Source organism: Urocitellus parryii, chromosome 5 (assembly GCF_045843805.1).
Source record: "Urocitellus parryii isolate mUroPar1 chromosome 5, mUroPar1.hap1, whole genome shotgun sequence".
NCBI classification, from domain to species: Eukaryota; Metazoa; Chordata; class Mammalia; order Rodentia; family Sciuridae; genus Urocitellus; species Urocitellus parryii.
The window spans coordinates 66,966,614-66,981,137 of NC_135535.1; the positions used below are offsets into that span (position 1 = coordinate 66,966,614).

At 50.9% G+C, this 14,524-nt stretch overlaps 1 protein-coding gene across 9 annotated transcripts in view; it reads left to right on the plus strand.

Annotated features, from left to right (window-relative positions):
* Positions 1-14,524, plus strand: part of Kmt2d (lysine methyltransferase 2D) — a 40,124-nt gene that overhangs the window by 22,252 nt on the left and 3,348 nt on the right. For all 9 annotated transcript variants that reach the window (XM_077798251.1, XM_077798253.1, XM_026406994.2 and 6 more), the window contains exons 35-51: positions 145-2,012; positions 3,859-3,982; positions 4,111-4,195; positions 4,309-4,375; positions 4,471-4,703; positions 4,803-7,610; positions 7,742-7,882; positions 8,005-8,172; positions 8,339-8,498; positions 9,669-9,744; positions 9,874-10,049; positions 10,159-10,289; positions 11,072-11,204; positions 11,282-11,409; positions 11,550-12,690; positions 13,631-13,767; positions 13,866-13,996. In XM_077798251.1, the coding sequence (XP_077654377.1) occupies positions 145-2,012; positions 3,859-3,982; positions 4,111-4,195; positions 4,309-4,375; positions 4,471-4,703; positions 4,803-7,610; positions 7,742-7,882; positions 8,005-8,172; positions 8,339-8,498; positions 9,669-9,744; positions 9,874-10,049; positions 10,159-10,289; positions 11,072-11,204; positions 11,282-11,409; positions 11,550-12,690; positions 13,631-13,767; positions 13,866-13,996 (7,707 nt within the window). The remainder of the gene's footprint in view (positions 1-144; positions 2,013-3,858; positions 3,983-4,110; positions 4,196-4,308; positions 4,376-4,470; positions 4,704-4,802; positions 7,611-7,741; positions 7,883-8,004; positions 8,173-8,338; positions 8,499-9,668; positions 9,745-9,873; positions 10,050-10,158; positions 10,290-11,071; positions 11,205-11,281; positions 11,410-11,549; positions 12,691-13,630; positions 13,768-13,865; positions 13,997-14,524) is intronic.

Genomic DNA, 14,524 nt, shown 5'->3' on the forward strand with positions numbered 1-14,524 from the left:
ACCAGTCCTTCTCCAGTATCATTTACTTTTTCGTCATTCCATCCCCTTCACTACTTTAATTCTGTCCTTCCTCATGTTGCTAGTAAGTCCTGTTCTCTCTCTCTATCCTGATTGTCTCTCACTGACTGTTACATATTCTTCCAGGCAACTGGTGGGAGGCTCCCAGGCCTTCTATCAGCGAGGGCCCTATCCTGCATCCCTGCCCTTACAGCAACAACAGCAGCAACAACTGTGGCAGCAGCAGCAGCAGCAGCAGGCAACAACAGCAACCTCCATGCGACTTGCCATGTCTACTCGCTTTCCATCAACTCCTGGACCTGAACTTGGCCGTCAAGCACTAGGTTCTCCCTTGGCGGGAATTCCCACCCGCCTACCAGGTCCTGCTGAGCCAGTGCCTGGTCCAGCTGGTCCTGCTCAGTTCATTGAGTTGCGACACAATGTACAGAAAGGACTAGGACCTGGAGGGGCTCCATTTCCTGGTCAGGGCCCCCCTCAGAGGCCCCGTTTTTACCCTGTAAATGAAGATTCCCATCGATTAGCTCCTGAAGGACTTCGAAGCCTGGCAATATCAGGTCTTCCCCCACAGAAACCCTCTGTTCCACCAGCCCCTGAATTGAACAATAGCCTTCATCCAACGGTCCACACCAAGAGTCCGGCTTTGCCAGCTGGTTTGGAGCTAGTCACCCGTCCCCCCTCAAGCACTGAGCTTGGCCGTCCCCCTCCTCTGGCCCTAGAAACTGGGAAATTACCCTGTGAGGATTCTGAACTAGACGACGATTTTGATGCCCACAAGGCCTTAGAGGATGATGAAGAGCTTGCTCACTTGGGTCTGGGTGTGGATGTAGCCAAGGGTGATGATGAGCTGGGTACCCTGGAAAACCTGGAGACCAATGATCCCCACCTGGATGACCTGCTCAATGGAGATGAGTTTGACCTACTGGCATATACTGACCCTGAGCTGGACACAGGGGACAAGAAGGACATCTTTAATGAGCACCTAAGACTGGTGGAGTCAGCAAATGAGAAGGCTGAGCGGGAGGCCCTGCTGCGGGGGGTTGAGCCAGGACCCTTGGGCCCTGAGGAGCGCCCTCCCCCTGCTGCTGATGCATCTGAACCCCGCATAGCATCTGTACTTCCTGAGGTGAAGCCCAAGGTGGAGGAAGGTGGGCGCCACCCTTCCCCTTGCCAGTTCACCATTACTGCCCCCAAGGGAGAATCAGCACCTGCTACAACTTCCCTTGGCCTAGGACTGAAGCCAGGACAGAGTGTGATGGGTACCCGGGACACCCGAATGGGCACAGGACCATTTTCCAGCAGTGGGCACACAGTTGAGAAGGGCTCCTTTGGGACCACAGGAGGACCATCAGCCCACTTGCTGACTCCTAGCCCCTTGAGTGGCCCAGGAGGATCCTCCCTACTGGAAAAGTTTGAGCTAGAGAGTGGGGCCCTGACCTTGCCTGGTGGACATGCAACATCAGGGGATGAGCTGGACAAGATGGAGAGCTCGCTGGTTGCCAGTGAGTTGCCCCTGCTCATTGAGGACCTGTTGGAACATGAAAAGAAGGAGCTGCAGAAGAAACAGCAGCTTTCAGCACAGCTGCAACCTGCCCAGCAACAGCAGCAACAACAACATCCCCTACTGTCCACACCAGGCCCTGCCCAGGCCCTGCCTTTGCCACATGAGGGCTCTTCTAGTTTGGCTGGGCCCCAACAGCAGCTTGCCCTAGGTCTTGCAGGTGCCCGACAGCCAGGCTTGAGCCAACCACTGATGCCCACCCAGACACCAGCTCATGCCCTCCAGCAGCGCCTGGCCCCATCTATGTCCATGGTGTCCAACCAAGGGCATATGCTAAGTGGGCAGCATGGGGGGCAAGCAGGCTTGGTGCCCCAGCAGAGCCCTCAGCCAGTGCTAGCACAGAAACCCATGGGTACCATGCCACCTTCCATGTGCATGAAGCCCCAGCAGTTGGTGATGCAGCAGCAGCTGGCTAACAACTTCTTCCCAGATACAGGTAACCTTAGTTGCTGGCATGGTTGAGTTAATTGGGGGTGATCATTGTTATCACCAAATGGGCATTGAGGTTAGCAACCTAAGATAAGCCATAGTTAAGGGAGATTAGACACAAAGTGATTTGGCTAAATACTGTACTAGTGCAGGCAGAAGCACTGTAGCCTTTAAGGGAGGGAATGACCTATAGAAGGCATTCAGATATCAGAATGAATGAATGGAATGAATGCATGAATGAAGTCTAATTAGCAAAGGCTTTATGGTGGCTATGGTGAGGCTAAAAGTTTAGGACTTGGAGAGAAGTGATACAAGAAAAAGCAATCCAGATAAACAAAGATAGAATGAAGCTGTAGTGGCAGGAAAACCCATCCAGGATGTTGGAGAACAGTGAGATAAGTGAGCAGGCACTACCATAATTTTGAAGAGGTAAGAAGAAAAGCCATATTGAGAAAGACGTCAACTTATAACAACATTTATTGAGTAATTATTATTTTCCAAGCAGTGTGTTGAGTGCTTTACACTCATTGTCTAATTTCCTCATCACAACAGACTCACTAAATAGGTACTATTATTGTCTGATTACAGAAGAGGAAACAGGCATAGAAGTTAAGTAACTTGTCTATGATTACACAGCAAGTAGCAGAGTTGGATATGAATACCAGTACTCTTCTTGACTGCCTCAGAATTCCAGGACAATGAGTTTGGTTAGTTCTTTAGAAAGTGTGTGTGTGTGTGGGGGGGGGGTCAGTTGTTTTCTAAGCAACGGAAATATATAAAGAAAAGGGTTTTTTTTTTAAAGTATTTATTTTTTAGCTATAGGTGAACGCAATATCTTTATTTTACATTTACGTGGTGCTGAGGGTCGAACCCAGTGCCTCACGCATGCTAGGCGAGTGCTCCACCTCTGAGCCACATCCCCAGCCCAAGAAAAGGGTTTTAGGAAGATTTGAGGTTGTTTTTTCTTTTGGGGGTGATATTAGGCAAGTAATCTATTACTGAGTTCCCAGCCCTTTTTATTTCATTTTGAGCCAGGATGTTGCTAAGTTGCCCAGGCTGGTCTCGATTTTCCTGTCTCAGCCTCCTGAGTAGCTGGGATTACAGGTGTGTGCCACTGTGCCCTGCTGGAAAATTTGCATCTTGGGTGGTTATTTATTTATTTATTTATTAATATTATTTTTTTTAGAGAGAATTTTTTTTTAGTATTTATTTTTTAGTTTTCGGCGGACTCAACATCTTTGTTTTGTATGTGGTGCTGAGGATCGAACCCAGGCCGCATGCATGCCAGGCGAGCGCACCACCGCTTGAGCCACATCCCTAGCCCGGGTGGTTATTTATTTTACCCTTTTTAGCCCAGCATCCTAGATTGGCAGGAAAGTTGGTTTTAGATGATGCCTTTTTGTGTCCCAAACTACTCTTAACATCTAGGGCTTTGCCACAGTGCCCACATCTTGGGTTCTGAGTTGTGCTTGCCCTAAGAATACTATGTTTGAAGAGAACTTTCCAGGTCATAAAGTGTACCCGCTTGTCACATCTCCATGATATACCTAGAATAGGGATCATGATCTCTATCAAACAGGTAAACTGAGGTTTAGATAGGTGAAGTGACATTAATCTATTGACTAAACAAATATTTACCAAGTTCTTTTTCCTGACACTGTACAAGTAAAGGCTGGACCACATGTTCTCTGAATAACAGAGCTGTGTCACCAAGCCACCTGTCTTCTGTCTCAGTTGTCTTTCTGCCTGACTGTGCCATGTTCTTCATGGCTTGGTGTAGGTCAGGGTGTTAGTCATATAATGTATAAAGCATTGACTCCAAAGTCTAGCTCATTTGGCTATCCCCTCTCTAGACCTGGACAAATTTGCTGCAGAAGACATCATTGATCCCATTGCAAAGGCCAAGATGGTAGCTTTAAAAGGCATCAAGAAAGTGATGGCTCAGGGCAGCATTGGGGTGGCACCTGGTATGAACAGGTAAGACTTGGGGCTCTCCCTTTTCTTTCCCAGTTAACACCCCTTCCCTTCTTGGCCCCACTTTCCTGTTTGTCCTACTTCTTTGCCTTTCAACAACACTTAATCCTCTGTGCTTTGATGGACTCCAGGCAGCAAGTGTCACTGCTAGCCCAGAGGCTCTCTGGGGGACCTGGCAGTGATTTGCAGAACCATGTGGCACCTGGGAGTGGCCAGGTAAGTTGTCAGGAGCTTGGGGTTGGGGTTGGAACATGGGTATTATGCATTGAGTCACCTTTCTTAGGGCCTTGTGTGGAACAGTGACCTTTTATTGGTCTTTCTCATAACAGGAGCGGAATGCCAGTGACCCCTCCCAGCCTCGTCCCAACCCACCCACTTTTGCCCAGGGAGTAATCAGTGAGTATGGGGTAGAAGAGAAGGTACAAGGAAGTGGTTTAAGGACCAGTGGAAAGAGAGGGATTATGGTCCTGACATGCCACTTCCTCTCCTAGATGAGGCTGATCAGCGGCAGTATGAGGAGTGGCTCTTCCATACCCAGCAGCTCCTACAGATGCAACTGAAGTTGCTAGAGGAGCAGATTGGTGTGCACCGTAAGTCCCGGAAGGCTCTGTGTGCCAAACAGCGCACTGCCAAAAAGGCTGGCCGCGAGTTCCCGGAAGCTGATGCTGAGAAGCTCAAACTGGTTACAGAACAGCAGAGCAAGATCCAGAAACAGCTGGATCAGGTGGGGAAAGCAAACTTCAACTTATCATTCAGAAGTCAGGAATAAGGGATGGCATGGGTGGGCAGGTTCCAGGCTGACCTCTTCTACCCTTCATGTTAGGTTCGTAAACAGCAGAAGGAGCACACGAATCTCATGGCAGAATATCGAAACAAGCAGCAACAGCAGCAGCAGCAGCAGCAACAGCAACAACAGCAGCAACAGCAGCAACAGCACTCAGCTGTGCTAGCTCTCAGCCCTTCTCAGAGTCCTCGGCTACTCACCAAGCTCCCTGGTCAGCTGCTCCCTGGCCATGGGTTGCAGCCACCACAGGGGCCTCCGGGTGGGCAAGCTGGAGGTCTTCGCCTGCCTCCTGGGGGTATGGCACTACCTGGACAGCCTACTGGCCCATTTCTCAACACAGCCCTGGCCCAACAGCAACAACAGCAACATTCTGGTGGGGCTGGATCCTTGGCTGGTGCCTCAGGGGGCTTCTTTCCTGGCAACCTTGCTCTTCGAAGCCTAGGACCTGACTCAAGGCTTTTACAGGAAAGGCAGCTGCAGCTGCAGCAGCAACGCATGCAGCTGGCTCAGAAACTACAGCAGCAGCAACAGCAGCAGCAACACCTCCTAGGACAGGTGTCAGTTCAGCAGCAACAGCAACAGGGTCCTGGGGTACAAGCAAACCAGACTCTGGGTCCCAAGCCCCAGGGTCTTCTGCCTCCTGGCAGCCACCAGGGCCTCCTGGTGCAGCAGTTGTCCCCACAACCACCCCAGGGGTCCCAGGGTATGTTGGGTCCTTCCCAGGTGGCAGTGTTGCAGCAGCAGCACCCTGCAGCTTTGGGTCCTCAGGGCCCTCACAGACAGGTGCTTATGACCCAGTCCCGGGTGCTGAGTTCCCCCCAGCTGGCACAGCAGGGTCATGGCCTTATGGGACACCGGCTGGTCACAGCCCAACAGCAGCAGCAGCAGCAGCAACAGCAGCAGCAGCAACAACAACACCAACAGCAGGGATCCATGGCAGGGCTTTCCCATCTTCAGCAGGGCCTGATATCACACAGTGGTCAGCCCAAACTGAGCACTCAGCCTCTGGGCTCCTTACAGCAGCAGCAGCTTCAACAGCAGCAGCAGCAGCAACTACAGCAACAGCAACAGCAGCAACAGCAGCTTCAACAGCAGCAGCAGCAACTTCAGCAACAGCAGCTTCAACAGCAACAGCAGCAACAACTGCAGCAACAGCAGCAACAACTGCAGCAACAGCAGCAACAACAACTTCAGCAACAGCAGCAGTTACAACAGCAACAACAGCAGCTGCAGCAGCAGCAACAGCAGCAGATGGGCCTCTTGAACCAGAGTCGAACTTTATTATCTCCTCAGCAACAGCAGCAGCAGCAGCAGGTGACACTTGGCCCTGGCATGCCAGCCAAGCCTTCTCAACATTTTTCTAGCTCTGGAGCCCTAGGCCCAACCCTCCTCCTGACGGGCAAGGAACAAAACATTGTAGAGACTGCTCTTCCTTCAGAAGTCACCGAAGGGCCCTCAACACATCAAGGAGGGCCATTAGGAATAGGGACTGCACCTGAGTCATTGGCTACTGAGCCAGGAGAGGTAAAGCCCTCCCTCTCTGGGGACTCGCAACTCTTGCTGGTCCAACCCCAGGCCCAGCCTCAGCCCAACTCTCTGCAGCTGCAGCCACCTCTGAGGCTCTCGGGACAACCTCAGCAGCAAGTTAACTTGCTACACACAGCAGGTGCAGGAAGCCATGGGCAACTAGGCAGTGGACCATCCTCTGAGGCTTCATCTATGCCCCACTTGCTGGCCCAGCCCTCTGTTTCCTTAGGGGAACAGCCTATGCCCATGACCCAGAACCTTCTGGGGCCCCAACAGCCCCTTGGGCTAGAGAGACCCATGCAAAATAATACAGGGCCACAGCCTTCCAAAGCAGGATCTGGCGCCCAGTCTGGGCAGGGTCTGCCTGGGGTTGGAGTCATGCCTACAGTGGGTCAACTTCGAGCACAGCTCCAAGGAGTTCTGGCCAAAAACCCACAGCTGCGGCACTTGAGTCCTCAGCAGCAGCAGCAACTACAGGCCCTCCTCATGCAGCGGCAGCTGCAGCAGAGTCAGGCAGTTCGCCAGACTCCACCCTACCAGGAGCCTGGAACCCAACCCTCTCCCCTGCAGGGCCTCTTGGGCTGCCATCCTCAACCTGGGGGTTTCCCTGGATCCCAGACAGGCCCCCTCCAGGAGCTAGGGGCAGGGCCTAGACCTCAGGGCCCACCCCGGCTCCCTACCCCACAAGGAGCCTTATCCACAGGACCAGTCCTTGGCCCTGTCCATCCCACACCTCCACCATCCAGTCCCCAAGAGCCAAAGAGATCTTCACAATTACCTTCCCCCAGTGCCCAGCTCACCCCTACCCATCCAGGGACCCCAAAGCCCCAGGGGCCAACCTCAGAGCTGCCTCCTGAGAGGGTCTCACCTGCTGCTGCCCAGCTTGTGGATACCTTCTTTGGCAAGGGGCTGGGACCTTGGGATCCCCCAGACAACCTAGCAGAAGCCCAGAAGCTAGAGCAGAGCAGCCTGGTACCTGGGCATCTGGAGCAGGTGAATGGACAAGTGGTACCTGAGCCGCCCCAACTCAGCATCAAGCAGGAACCTCGGGAAGAGCCATGTGCCCTGGGACCCCAGGCAGTGAAGAGGGAGGCCAATGGGGAGCCAATAGGGACACCAGGTACCAGCAACCACCTCCTGCTGGCAGGCTCCCGCTCAGAGGCAGGGCATCTGCTCTTGCAGAAGCTTCTACGAGCAAAGAATGTGCAACTCGGCGCTGGGCGGGGGCCTGAGGGGCTGCGAGCTGAGATCAACGGGCACATTGACAGCAAACTGGCAGGGCTGGAACAGAAACTACAGGGTACCCCCAGCAACAAGGAGGTGAGTACTCCTGCTAGAGTTGAGCAGACAGAGTGGGGCCTAGAATGGAGGTGGGAGATGCAAGAATGAGCAGGTCTGGGTCAGACAGAACAGATAAGGGCAGCAGCCTTTACAGAGTTTATCTGGATTAGGATACAGCAGCAAGGAAGCCTTTGACACCAAAGCCCAAGCGGGTACAGAAGGCAAGCGACAGGTTGGTGAGCTCCCGAAAGAAGCTGCGGAAGGAGGATGGTGTCAGGGCCAACGAGGCCCTGCTGAAACAGCTAAAACAGGTGACCTCCCCCAGGAACCAGTCCCCTGGTCCCATCCCAGGATGGGGGAATCCTGTCCCCCAGCTTTGTAATGGCAGGTACAAATGCTGCAGGTTTCCAACTTTGTCATCTTGCCCTTGTAGGAGCTGTCCTTGCTGCCCCTGACGGAACCTACCATCACTGCCAATTTTAGTCTCTTTGCTCCCTTTGGCAGTGGCTGCCCAGTCAGTGGGCAGAGCCAGCTGAGAGGGGCCTTTGGAAGTGGGGCACTGTCCAGCAGCCCTGACTACTATTCCCAGCTGCTTACCAAGGTCAGAAAAGTGGCATTGCCTTTTGGGAATAATGAAGTTCTTGGGGAGGTGGGGGTGGGGATACTAGGAATGGAATACTTGAGGAAATTGCTGATGTAGTGTGGGGCCAGGAGATTATAGCAGTCTCCCTATGCCATCTTGCACACAACACCACCCCACCCCCCAGAATAACCTGAGTAACCCGCCGACACCACCCTCGTCGCTGCCCCCCACCCCACCCCCATCGGTGCAGCAGAAGATGGTAAATGGTGTCACTCCTTCTGAAGAGCTGGGGGAGCACCCCAAGGACACAGCCTCTTCCCGGGACACTGAAGGAGCACTGAGGGGTAAGTGAAGAAGCTGACTTTTCTTCCCCAGTGGGATTCTATGGCTGGGGTTTAAGCAGTTATTATTGTGCTCTGTCACTCAATTTAAGAAAACAAGTAGATTACATACTGCTCTATGTGCTTAACATGATAGGTGGCCTGGTAGGAAGGGCCTTTTCAGGACTGATTTGTTAGGGACAAGGATGGGCTTCTGGAATCTGAAGCAAAGGCAACAGGGGAGGTTGGTGGCAGGGAGAGTCTGATTGAATTTTTGTATAGAAGAAACAGTGCAACTTTCCTGGGTGTGGAGCTTTAGCCCAACCTGGATTTGGACTCTGGTGCCTGCATTTATTTAGTTGTATTATTTCAGCCAAATTTCCTTGTGGGAACCTCAATTTCCTTCCTATAAATGGAGTATTAGAACATTCATGTAACAAGTCGTTAAGATTAAATAAAGCCAGGTGAGGTGAATTGCAGCTACTCAGGAGGCTTAAGCAAGAGGATCACAAGTTTGACACCAACTTTGGCAGCTTAGAGAGACCTGTCTCAAAATAAGAGTTTTAAAAGGACTAGAGAGGTTCAGGGTGCAGTGGTGCATGCCTATAATCCTAGTGACCGGGGAGGCTGAAGCAGGAGGATCACAAGTTCAAGCCAGCCTTAGGAATTTATCAAGGCCCTAAGCAACTTAGTGAGACTCTATCTCAAATAAAAAGGGCTGGGATGTGGCTGAGTGGCAAGGTGCCTCTGGGTTTAATCCCTACTAACAACAACAACAACAAAGGATTGGGGGGTGTAGCTCGGTGGTAGAATACTTGCTGCCTAACATATGCAAGTCCCTGGGTTCAATCCTTGGTATTGGTGGAAAAAAGAAGAAAAAGATGAAATAGAGAGTATACCTGTGCCTGGGTTTATGGCTCAGTGGTAGGGTGCTTGCCTCACATATAATAAGTAAAAATAAAAGTTCATTAACAACTAAAAAAAATATTTTTAAGAAAGGGTACCTAAAGCCCAGGGTCTGCATATAGGAAAGGCTCAATAAATATAGCTTTTCTGCCCCAAACTGATAGGTGAGTTTGATGGTTAATCGTAACTAAGCTAAGATTTCATGCTAGTTGAATATGAAGTATCAGGGAGAAAACACCGTCTACTCTGGACACCCTTACCCCTGACTTTTCTTCTCCCTACCCACAGATGCTTCAGAGGTGAAGAGTGTAGACCTGCTGGCCGCCTTGCCTACACCCCCCCACAATCAGACCGAGGATGTCAGGTGAGGGTAGAATTGAGAGTGGAATGGGGTACAGCTTGCTTCAGTTTTCTTTGGCCAATGGCAGATTTTTAGATTTGGGTGGGAGAATCCCCAGGGCTGTACCAATAGGTATCTACATCTGGCCCACAGGATGGAGAGTGATGAGGACAGTGATTCTCCTGACAGCATTGTGCCGGCATCGTCCCCCGAGAGCATCCTGGGGGAGGAGGCCCCTCGTTTCCCTCAGCTGGGCTCAGGCCGGTGGGAACAGGATGACCGGGCCCTCTCTCCTGTCATCCCAATCATTCCTCGGGCTAGCATCCCAGGTATGTGCTGGAGATGTGTCAGGCCTGGCTTGGCAGGCTTGGCAGAAGCTGGCATGAGTGGGTGGTTGAGGGAAATAACTAACTCTATACGTGTCCCTTTCTCATTCAGTCTTCCCAGATACCAAACCTTATGGGACCCTCGACTTAGAGGTCCCTGGAAAGCTGCCTGCCACAACTTGGGAAAAGAGCAAAGGAAGTGAGGTGTCAGTCATGCTGACAGTTTCAGCTGCTGCAGCCAAGGTGTGTCCTGCGGGTTCTGTGAGGCCAAGAGGACCTTGCTGAGAAGGCAGTCTCTTTGCTTGTCTAGATAAATATATCCAATCATTCAAAAAAAATCTCTTCTAGGCCTAGGGTTATGGCTCAGTGGTAGAGCTAAGAGCATGTGTGAAGCACTGGGTTTGATTCTCAGCACTACATATAAATAAATGAATAAAATAAAGGTCCATTAACATCTAAAAAAAATTTTTTTTTTAATATCTACTATGTGTGAAAGCCTGGGCTAGAGTTTGTGAGAAGAGGGTGAATGAAGCATAGTCTCTGTCCACCAGAGCTCCTCATCTAGTAGTAAAAACTGGCAAGCCAACAGAGTGTGTTTTGTGCAACAAATGCTACAAGTGCCAGAAGACATAATTTCCTTACTCACATTTGGTGGAACTTTGCTGTATTTGAATGTTAGCAGGGTTTTTATAGAAAAAAAAATTGGAAAACAGAGTTAAAACAACATTACTCAGTTTCTTTACTACAAGAACTCTCATGTGCTTTAATTTGCACACATAGGGTGAATGAATCTCCAGCTTGTGAGTATAATGGGCATCACTTCCTAAATTCAGTTAATATTCCCTTCTTGCAGAGCCCCTGTGAGTACCTGTAACAGTTTGAGAAATACCTCCTGCTGTAACTGAGGTGTTTGAGAAGAGCTAGAGTGGAATAGGCAGCACTGACTTTGTCCCCACCCACCTGGGACTCATGCTTCAGGGTACTCTCCTAACATGTCTCTCCCATCCCTTCTTCTTCTGTGGCAGAATCTTAATGGTGTGATGGTGGCAGTGGCAGAGCTGCTAAGCATGAAGATCCCCAACTCCTATGAGGTGCTGTTTCCAGAGAGCCCTGCCAGGGCAAGCATTGAGCCTAAGAAGGCAGAAGCTGAGGGCCCTGGTGAGTGGGACAGAAGAGTTCCTTGGGACCAGAGGAAAAAGGTTCTGGTAGAGACTTTGACTCCTTCTTTCCTACAGGTGGGAAAGAAAAGGGTCTGGGCGTCAAGAGTTCAGATGCTGGCCCTGATTGGCTAAAGCAGTTTGACGCAGTGTTGCCTGGCTACACCCTTAAGAGCCAGCTAGACATCTTGAGCCTCCTGAAACAGGTGGGTAGAGGGAGGGAAAAAGGGATGGTCATCGGAAAAAGGTGCTACTCAAGGCAAAAAAGACAGAGGGCTTCAGAGAAGAGGGAGAGGGCTAGTTACTGGAGGAGCTGGCACTAATTATCCAGGGCATTCTCCTGTAGGAGAGCCCCGCTCCAGAGCCGGCCACCCAGCACAGCTACACCTACAACGTCTCCAATCTGGATGTGCGACAGCTCTCTGCTCCGCCTCCTGAAGAACCCTCCCCACCCCCATCCCCCTTGGCACCCTCCCCTGCCAGCCCTCCTGCTGAACCCCTGGTTGAACTTGCAACTGAACCCTCAGCTGACCCACCAATGCCCTCACCCTTGCCTTTGGCCTCATCCCCCGAATCAGCCCGGCCTAAGCCCCGAGCCCGGCCCCCTGAAGAAGGTGAAGATTCCCGCTCTCCTCGCCTCAAGAAGTGGAAAGGGGTGCGCTGGAAGAGGCTGCGGCTGCTTCTGACCATCCAGAAGGGCAGTGGGCGGCAGGAGGATGAGCGGGAAGTGGCAGAGTTTATGGAACAACTTGGCACAGCCTTGCGGCCTGACAAGGTGCCCCGCGACATGCGGCGCTGCTGCTTCTGTCATGAGGAGGGAGATGGGGCCACTGATGGTCCTGCCCGCCTGCTGAACCTGGACCTGGACCTGTGGGTACACCTCAACTGTGCTCTGTGGTCCACGGAAGTATATGAGACCCAGGGTGGGGCACTTATGAATGTGGAGGTTGCCCTGCACCGAGGACTGCTAACCAAGTGCTCCCTGTGCCAGCGAACTGGTGCCACCAGCAGCTGTAATCGCATGCGTTGCCCCAATGTCTACCACTTTGCCTGTGCCATCCGCGCCAAGTGCATGTTCTTTAAGGACAAGACCATGCTGTGTCCTATGCATAAGATCAAGGGGCCCTGTGAGCAGGAGCTCAGCTCATTTGCTGTCTTCCGGCGGGTCTACATTGAACGGGATGAGGTGAAGCAGATTGCTAGCATCATCCAGCGGGGAGAGCGGCTTCACATGTTCCGTGTAGGGGGTCTTGTGTTCCATGCCATTGGACAGCTGCTCCCTCACCAGATGGCTGACTTCCACAGTGCCACTGCCCTCTATCCTGTGGGCTACGAGGCCACACGCATCTACTGGAGCCTCCGCACTAATAATCGCCGCTGCTGCTACCGATGCTCCATTGGAGAGAACAATGGGCGGCCTGAGTTTATAATCAAAGTCATGGAGCAGGGCCTGGAAGACCTGGTCTTCACTGATGCCTCTCCACAGGGTAAGCACTAAGCTTTTATAGTGGTAATATTGAATTGGGTGAGTTTCTCATAGGGGTCACTTTACAATGTCAATAAGAGGATCTTCAACCTCCATATGAGTGTTCCTCCCCCACCTCAGGCGCACAGGGGTTTCTTGAAAGTATTTCATCCTCTTTCAATCACTTTAAATTCCTTTGTAATTGAAAATATTTTTCTAATCTCATATATTCTAGCTCCTTTTCCTATTCTCAATGGAACTAAAGGATTCAGTTCTGAGACTCATGATTTGGTTCACCCAACCTGATTCTAAGTTCCTTGGTTTTTTCTCTATATAAAATTATTTTGATTTTAGTTTTTGTGTTAATGATGAAATAATAAGAGCCGGTACTACCCTTTATTGGGTATATACTGTGTGCCACAAACTAAGTGATTTATATAGGTTGTTTTGCTCCTGCATCCTTATGAGGTAAGTAGGTTTGTGGGCTAGGGATGAAGTTCTGGTGGTAGATCATTTGCCTGGCATGTTTGAGGCTCTGTGTTCCGATCCCCAGACCATAGAAAAAAAAGGAAGGAAGGAAGGGATTGGGGGGAGGAGAAGGAAGAGAAAGAAGGATGGAAAGAAAGAATCTTGCAAAGAAACTTACATATTTGTGTAAGGTCTCATGGCCAGTGCACTAGAACCTGAACTGTTTGTTTTTATAGGCTCCTGAGGCTCCTGTCTTTTTTGGGGGAGTCAAATCCAGGGCCTCATGCATTCAAGGCAAGCACTGTACCACTGAACTATATCTCCAGTCCCTTTTGGGGAAGGAAGCCAGGAGAGGATCCTAAAGATTCACACACCTTCATAACAGGAAGGTGTGAAGACCACAGAAAATAACTGGCTCAGGAGTGGGGTTAAGGACTGAAGGTCAGTGAGCAGAGCTTTCCTCTGAGGGCTGCTCTTCTTTCTCTACCTTCTAGCTGTGTGGAATCGCATCATCGAGCCAGTGGCTGCCATGAGAAAAGAAGCTGACATGCTGCGACTCTTCCCTGAGTACCTAAAAGGCGAGGAGCTCTTTGGGCTGACGGTGCATGCCGTGCTTCGCATAGCTGAATCAGTAAGCAAGGGGCTGGGAGCTGGGGGACTGTGGCACTGAGAACATTGACCCTGCTGCAAAGGATCTCAGGTTAAGGCAAAAACTACCTATGCCCACAGCTGCCTGGGGTGGAGAGCTGTCAAAACTATTTATTCCGCTATGGGCGCCACCCACTAATGGAGCTGCCACTCATGATCAACCCCACTGGCTGTGCTCGATCGGAGCCCAAAATCCTCACACACTACAAACGGTGAGCTTGTGGGGCTGGGGCCATGGGCTATGGGTGTGGGTGTTGGTAGAGAGTCTCTGGCCACATTGTGAGAGTTTGGGATGAAGATCAGGGTTCCCTTGGAGAAACTGGAATTCACTCTTAGACATCCTGATTAAAGGATGCATAGCTATTACTAAGGTATCCCTTTCCTCCCCACCAATCTGTTCAGATATTCTGGGTTGAATTGTCATCTTGGGTACCCTGGGAATGGCTGCTGGGGAGGTTCTGGGTAGACAGTGGTGAAATGTTATGAAATATATAAGGGACTTGGTCACTTCTTCCTTTTCCTCTTTTGCATCCAGGGGGGCCTGTGATTCTCCAAAATCTCAGGCACCCCATGAATGCTAGGGTCACCTTCCCTTCCCAAGGTTGAGTTGGTGTCAAAAATAATTAGAAATATAATAGAAAAATAATAAAACCTTACATTTGTATAGCACTTTATACTTTTTTTTTCAAAGCGTTTTCACATCCATTATCTCATTTGATCCTCACAACAACCTTATGAGG